At 46.0% G+C, this 7,500-nt stretch overlaps 1 protein-coding gene across 3 annotated transcripts in view; it reads left to right on the top strand.

The window, feature by feature from the left end:
- Positions 1–7,500, top strand: part of LOC115379393 (alsin-like) — a 40,903-nt gene that overhangs the window by 25,685 nt on the left and 7,718 nt on the right. For all 3 annotated transcript variants that reach the window (XM_030080035.1, XM_030080033.1, XM_030080034.1), the window contains 8 exons: positions 1,041–1,152; positions 1,731–1,808; positions 2,404–2,540; positions 4,312–4,467; positions 4,640–4,754; positions 5,164–5,321; positions 5,431–5,520; positions 5,908–6,087. In XM_030080035.1, coding sequence (XP_029935895.1) covers positions 1,041–1,152; positions 1,731–1,808; positions 2,404–2,540; positions 4,312–4,467; positions 4,640–4,754; positions 5,164–5,321; positions 5,431–5,520; positions 5,908–6,087 — 1,026 coding nt within the window. The remainder of the gene's footprint in view (positions 1–1,040; positions 1,153–1,730; positions 1,809–2,403; positions 2,541–4,311; positions 4,468–4,639; positions 4,755–5,163; positions 5,322–5,430; positions 5,521–5,907; positions 6,088–7,500) is intronic.

Here is a 7,500-nt window from a genome sequence, read left to right as displayed (position 1 = left end):
ACACCACCACCACCAAAGGCTCATCTGGTGACAACAGTGGCTGATGCATAGCGCTCTCCTTGACGTCTCCAACATCGTTGGCGGCCATCATTTCTGCTCAACATGAATCGGCTTTCATCAGAGAACAGCACTGAGGCCCACTGGTCCCTCGTCCAGCATAAATGCTCCCTGGCCCATGCAAGACAATGACACCTGTGCCTGGTGGTGTGGTCAGGTACCCTTGCAGGTCGTCAAGCACGCAGACCATGCTGATGTAAACGGTTTCGAATGGTCTGACGTGACACTTGGGTGCCTCTCACCTCCCTTAAATGTACCTGGAGTTGAGTGGCATTCATCATCCGGTTCCGCAGGGCACTGTTCACAATGAAGCGGTCATCAGTGTGGGATGTGGCCAAAGGACGTCTACTTCTATGCCTTTCTGTGACTCTTCCAGTCTCTCTGTATCTCTGTTGCAACCTGCTGATGACACTCGGTGACACTCTAAGCTCAGTGGCCACTTCCGTCTGAGAACATCCTGTTTGAAGCCTCGCAATGGCGAGGTGCTGCTGATCAATTGTTAGGTGTCGTCTTGGTCTCATGATGTCAAAATGTGAACAGCATGATGAGGAGGACTGTTTAAATACCAATTCTAATTGAACCAGGAAATTTATTGGTCGATTCATGGATCAAACACCTGTTGTGAATTTTGCCGTTAAACTCCTTGTTAGAGAACAGCAACTTGTGCAAAAAGTACTGAAACACTGAACAGTTGGACATGTGCATTCAAAAGTTTACAGAAGGTCACATTAAGTTCACCTGTAAAGGTTATAATGCATTTTAGGTTCATCCTGAAATTTCACCCGAAAGCCGAATATTCCTAGCTTTTGTGAGTAGTGTATATATATATATATATATATACACATACATGTATATATATGTATATATATATATGTATTTAGTTTCTCAGGGGGTGTAAAATGAGCATGAACTGGAGGAGAAGCTTTGTGTGTGTGTGTGTGTGTGTGTGAAAGCTGCCTCAGAGCCTGCTCTTATGTTCCCAGAGGAGAGAAGTACATGGGTCTGTGGCAGGACGACCAGCGGCAGGGGAACGCCGTGGTCGTCACGCAGTTCGGTCTCTACTACGAGGGAACCTTCAGAGACAACAGGATGACTGTGAGTATCTGAAGCTTTACCACAAACTGTCACTTTACGTGGTGCCGCCCCCTGGTGGCCGAGTGGTTCCTAAACGCTTCCACTTTGCAATAATCCCACTTCCAGCTGATGGTGGAATATCTAGGAGGGAAGAAACTTGAGCAGCTGACTTGTTGCAGCGGTGGCTTCCTGTTCCATCACTATTCCAGCAGCACGCTGGAACTCAGTGAGCTCTTTAGAACCAGACGTTCTGTCACTGATGTTGGTAAAGGCAGACTGCAGGGCTGCTGCTGGAGGTTAAACAGTGTCATATCAGTGCAGTTGTTGGCTGGTATGCGGCAACATGAAGGTTTTAAAGAGTAAAGATCTTGGTATCATATGGAACTAGGAAATGTAAGAGTGAAAAACTGTGGCTTTATTCAGTAATAATAATAATAATAATAATAATGAGGTTTACAGTGCAGTTTGAGCCATCATCACACATCTCTAATGTAAGTGTGTTGTGTGTTTGCTGTGTGTGTTTGCTGTGTGCTTGCTGTGTGTTTGCTGTGTGTGCTTGCTGTGTGCTTGCTGTGTGTTTGCTGTGTGTTTGCTGTCAGGGTCCCGGTCTGCTGCTGGCCGACGACGACACAGTTTTCCACGGAGAGTTTTGTGAAGACTGGAGCGTCAGCGGGAAGGTAAACCTACCTGCACTTTACTCTTTTATGTTTCCCTCTCTGACAAAGTGAGTTGATTCCCGTCAGCTCGTTGAGCGTGTTGCAGAGATCATGTGACCGGCTCGCTCTGTCACGACCAGGCCTGTGCCGTCAACGATGATAATAATAAGAATAATTATAAGAATGTTAATAAAACACAGTGTGAGGTTCTCCCATTTGCAGGTTTTGTGTAAATTGGACTTAGGGCATTAAGAGTTATGAATTTTTAAAGTTTGAAATTTTGAGCTTTAATTACAGCGCCCCCAGTAGGCCGATTGGTTTCCAATTTCTTGGGCAGCATTCGCACTCAACTTCCAACCAATGTGCAAAATTTCATGTTTCTACATTTTACCATCTCACAGGAATTTGCAGAAACATTTCATTAAAGTATCTCTCTATCCACAGGCCTGAACCCTGAATAACCCTCTCTCTCTCTCTCTCCCCTCTCCCTCTCCCTCCCCCTCTCCCTCTCTCCCTCCCTCCCTCCCTCCCTCCCTCTCTCTCCCTCTTTCTCTCTCTCTCTCTCTCCCCTCTCTCTCTCTCTCTCTCTCTCTCTCTCTCTCTCTCTCTCTCTCAGGGGGTCCTGTCCCTGGTGAACGGTGACTGGCTGGAGGGTGTGTTCACAGGAGAGTGGGCTGCAGGGCTGAAGGTGGTGGGGATCTTCACCAAAGCTGCTCCCTGTGAGCCGGAGAGCCGAGAGCGGCCCGCCGTGCCGTGAGTTCCTCCTCCTCCTCCTCCTCCTCCTCAGTGCTGAGGCTGATCCTGGAAAACCTGCGAGTTTATCGGCTAGTTTCAAAACACATTTAAAAACTGATCAAACGTGAGGGAGAGAGACAGAGATATCTAGGATTTTTTTTTATTTTTACAAAACACTATTTACATCTTTCTCATTTCAACACAGTGACTTAATTTACAAACAAAGCGCTTCTGTGCAAAATCTTTCAGATAAAATAAAATACTAAAAAACTGTGCAAAATGCAAGTTTTCTTCTTCAACAGAGCAAATTATATTTTTAAAACACCACACGTTTTTAAAACCCTCCAAATCTCCCATCTGTTTATAAAATTTGAACTCCAATCCGAGTCTGGCTCTGCATTCTGCCCCTCTCTGTTCTCTATTCTGTTTCTTCTGCTCAAGTAAATCGCCATTTTTGCTTCTCCTGAGATGTAATTTGGGAGCTGCCGTTTGTTTTTATTTGTTTTGTTATAACCAGCTCCCAAGATAAAAACCTTCTCAGTAAAAGCTACGTTACAAAAAGTTAAAAAACAATGTTAAAACAGAGAGAGAGAGAGAGAGAGATTGTCACATGCTCAGTAAAACAGGCGGCACATACTAACACCAAATTCTTACTTTGCTCGTCCTCCTTCCATGCAAAAAATAAAAAAGTAAAACTGGCATTTTAACAAAAGGATACGTCCTCGCTCACTGCAGCTTCATTTCAGCGCTCCGTCAGCCACTGAGGATCCGTTACAGCTCGACCCGATCGCCCTCAGGCTCAGATTATTTCATCACTCCAGCCGGACTGAAAGGGTCGGGCTCTAAACCGGCTTGACAGTCCAGTAATTTTAGGCCAAAATTGGGGTCAAACTAGGACAAATTGCAAGAGAAGCAAACTCAACTGATTTGTATCCTCAGTTTGTCCTGAGTGAGAGGAAAAAAAGTCCCAAGGAATCCCATTGGTGGAAAGTTTTGAAAATCACCTATTTATGACCACATATGACCAAAAAACACTGTTTTTAACACACAGGGGAAAGGGGTTCAAAATTTTACTTTCAGATATCACTATAAAAATTCACGAGTTGATTACACACACAAAGACAAGAAAAAAAGTCAAGTACAAGTTCTTTGAATTATTCTGTTTACACATGCATATCACACATTATCTGATTTGATATGGGCTAATAAGGAATATAAGGAATAAATGCCAGAACAGATATTTAAACAGTGAATTAAAAGGTTACTATATATATATATAATAACCTTTTAACCTCTTAAACTCTTGCTTGTAATTGACTTTTTTTCTTGTCTTTGTGTGTGTAATCAACTTGTGAATTTTTATAGTGATATCTGAAAGTAAAACGTGCAGGTGGGCGGAGCCTCTTCTCTGTCACGGCTCTGAAATGAAGCTTAAAAAAAATAATCAGAATACAAATCAAAATTCTGGACAGTGGAAGGAAATGCTCTTGTAGGATTGGACATGAAGCTCGATAAAGGCCAGAGATGTGATTTACAAACAGATTAGGAGCGAAATTATAAGTTTTATTGTTAAATATTATCACAGGACGCTGCACACACACACACACACACACACACCTCTATTGCACATCAGAGAGAGAGACGACCATTTGTTTTTGGTTTCACTGAAACTTAGAGGTGTGTGTGTGTGTGTGTGTGTGTGTGTGTGTGTGTGTGTGTGTGTGTGTGTGTGTGTGTGTGTGTGTGTGTGTGTGTGTGTGTGTGTGTACGTGTGTGTGTGTGTGCGCAGTGGTCCGGGGCGGTACGTGGTTCCTGCGGCTCAGCGGTGGCTCTGTGTGTTCGACGAGTGTTGGACTCGACTTGGCTGCGACGCCGCCGGCAGAGGAGACAGGAGCACCGCCTGGGACAACATCGCTGTTACCATAACAACCGCACGACGACACAGGTATGCACACACACACACACACAGCTGAGACAACAGTGAATGGAACTAAACCAAATTTGTAAATCTGTCGGTATGCAAACGGTGAGCCTTTACATCACCGTCTCTGTCAACTGTGTGTGTGTGTGTGTGTGTCTCTGTGTGTGTGTGTGCATGTGCGTGTGTGTGTGTGCAGTCCAAACCTCAGCAGGTCACAGAGCAAGTTGCTGGAGTCTCTGGAGTTGATTCCTCAGCAGCAGCAGCCGCTCTCCACTGCAAACTACGAGAGCGTACGACGATACCTCACCAAGGTGTGTGTGTGTGTGTGTGTGTGTGTGCGCGTCATTTCTTGCTAAATTGCTTCTCGCCTTTTTCCCATGTGTTTGAAAGACATCACTGTAGTTTGCTCGGGTTTCAAAAAGTAAACACAGCCGTCATTAGATTTTCAAAACACGCTGAGCTCCGCCTCCCACATTAACCCAGCGCACCACAGCGCCCCCGGTGGTCACAAAGTGCACAGCAACACCTTTAAATGTGGCGTTTTAATTATTATGACCCTGTTAGGAAGTTGAAATCTGAAAATCTGAAAAACAAATCACATTTCACATTTATGATTGATGTAGATGAGTCTCCTGTGTGTGTGTGTGTGTGTGTGTGTGTGTGTGTGTGTGTGTGTGTGTGTGTGTGTGTGTGTGTGTGTGTGTGTGTGTGTGTGTGCAGGCCTGTGAGACCCCCCTGCACCCTCTGGGCTGGCTGCTGGAGACCCTGGTGACGGCCTACAGGATGACCTACGTGGGCGTCGGCTCCAACCGGCGGCTGCTGCGCCAGGCGGTGCAGGAGATCCAGGCCGCCCTCACACACCTGTGCAGCATCGTCAGGCAGGCGGCGCACACACACACACACACACACACACACTCACACACACACTGAGGCTCCATTAGGCCCCGCCTCCTGTCAGTCAAACCCAGTACATTTTCTTGTGTCCAGGTTTCTGTTTCCAGGGTTACCAGAGGAGGGCGGAGTCATCCCGGACCACCCCGCCTCCCCACCTGCAGACACCTGTGACCCTGAACAGGGGTGAGTCTCACACACACACACACACACACACTCACACACACACACACACACACACACACACACACACACACACACACACACACTCTGACATATTGACATATTGAGTTTTCTCTTCTGTTCATTTTGTTTGAGAACATGTCAACATGTTATTCCTCCTCTTCCTCCTCCTCTTCTTCCTTCTCCTCCTCTTCCTCTCCTTCTTCCTTGACCCCCCCACCACTTCCTTGTCCTCTTCCTCCCCCTACTCTTCCTCCTCATCCTCTTTCCCCTCCTCGGCCTCCTCCACTTCCTTGTCTTCCGCCCTCTCTTCGTCCTTTTCCATCCCATCCTCCTCTTCTTATTGCCCTCTTCTTCCTCCTCCTCCTCCTCCTCCTCCTCCTCCTGCAGGTATCTGGTGTTCAGCTGCTCCTCTCTGCTCCTCCCGCTGCTCCTCCCTCGGCTCTACCCTCCTCTCTTCACGCTGTACTGCCTGCAGGAGGAGCAGAAGGAGGCCGACTACTGGCAGCGCGTCCTGCGCCTCAACAGGCAGCCCGACCAATCACTGCTCAGCTTCCTGGGCGTGCACGAGTCAGTGTGACCACACACACACACACACACACACACACACACACACACACACACACACACACACACACACACACTTTGAACTCCTCTGTTCATTTTGTTTCTAGAAGGTGGCAATATGTTCCTCCTCCTCCTCCTTGTCTTCTACCTCCTCGTTGTCGTCTGGTTCTTCCTCCTCCTATTATTGTTTCTCCTCATCTTCTACCTCCACCTCCTTTTCATCCTCCTCTTCCTCCCACTCCTCCTTCTATTCGTCCTCCTTCTCTTCTTCTTTCTCATCTTCTACCTCCTCTTCCTCCTCCTCCTCCTCCTCCTTCTCTTCCTTCTCCCCCTCTGACTTCTCTTCTTCCTCCTCCTCCTCCTCCTCCTGTCTGAAGTCTCCGTAGCGACGACAGGTTACACGTTATAATGATAATCCATCAGTTCTGTGGTTTTATTCTTCGTCTCCTCCAAAGATCAGAGCAGATTCTCCAGATGAAGCCGAGCTCCTGCGTGTTTCATTAATAATCTCAGCTCCTCGTCACTGGATGATTTTTTTTTTTTGTCGTGTTTCTGTAACTGAAGCATGTTGTGGAGAAACGCTCGCCGTGACTCGGTCCAGCGGCGTGTTCGTGGTGGTTTGAGTCTGAAACCTCCTCCTGCACGCTGAGTTAACTCTGACATGCCGGGTCATTTTAATCCACACCGACAGCTGCTGCCTCCTGTAATTATCGGCCTGGATTAGAGCAGCATCGCTCCTCACAGCCCGTCACCTCCCGCTGACGTCCAGCAGGGAGGCGGGAGGACGAAGTCACGTGTAAAATAAGCAACACCATAAATCAGAGTCAGTCGCTCAAATTCTCAAGAGAAGAATTAAATTATAATAAATAGAAAAAGAAATAAGAAATGTTAAAATATGTGTGTGCATCATGTATAAAGTTGTAATAGCGTATGTGCATTAAGTTTAAATAGGTGCATTAATCCTGCAAAATATGACAACAGTAAATACAGAAATAATAATTTGAGTAAATGCACAAACGTGTCGGCGACCGATCTGCACCATTTAAATTAAATTAGGCGTTTAAAGTGGCAATGAAATGAAAAGCGTCTTTTTCGCGGTGTCAGATTTTCTGTACTGTTATGTTTCCCCCCCCAAGTAGAACACAAATTTGAGAAATAAAGGTTGCTAATGGGGAAAACTAACACAAACTGCATGTAACAAAAAAAAAAAAAAAAAAAAAAAAAAACTGGGTCTTGGGTTCAAAAAGGTGGCAGGGGATTATTTCTCCTTCCTGCCACCGACTAAATCTGTCAAAATGATAGAAGAACTGAAAAAATACAACCCAGTAACAGAAAAGGGTGGAAGTCAGTGGATCCGGAGATGGCAAAAACACAAAAAAAACCCCACACAAAAGTTGGTTTAGCCTTTCTAAATAC

Source organism: Myripristis murdjan, chromosome 21 (genome assembly GCF_902150065.1).
Source record: "Myripristis murdjan chromosome 21, fMyrMur1.1, whole genome shotgun sequence".
Taxonomy (NCBI): Eukaryota; Metazoa; Chordata; class Actinopteri; order Holocentriformes; family Holocentridae; genus Myripristis; species Myripristis murdjan.
This window is presented reverse-complemented; position numbering and strand designations above follow the sequence as displayed.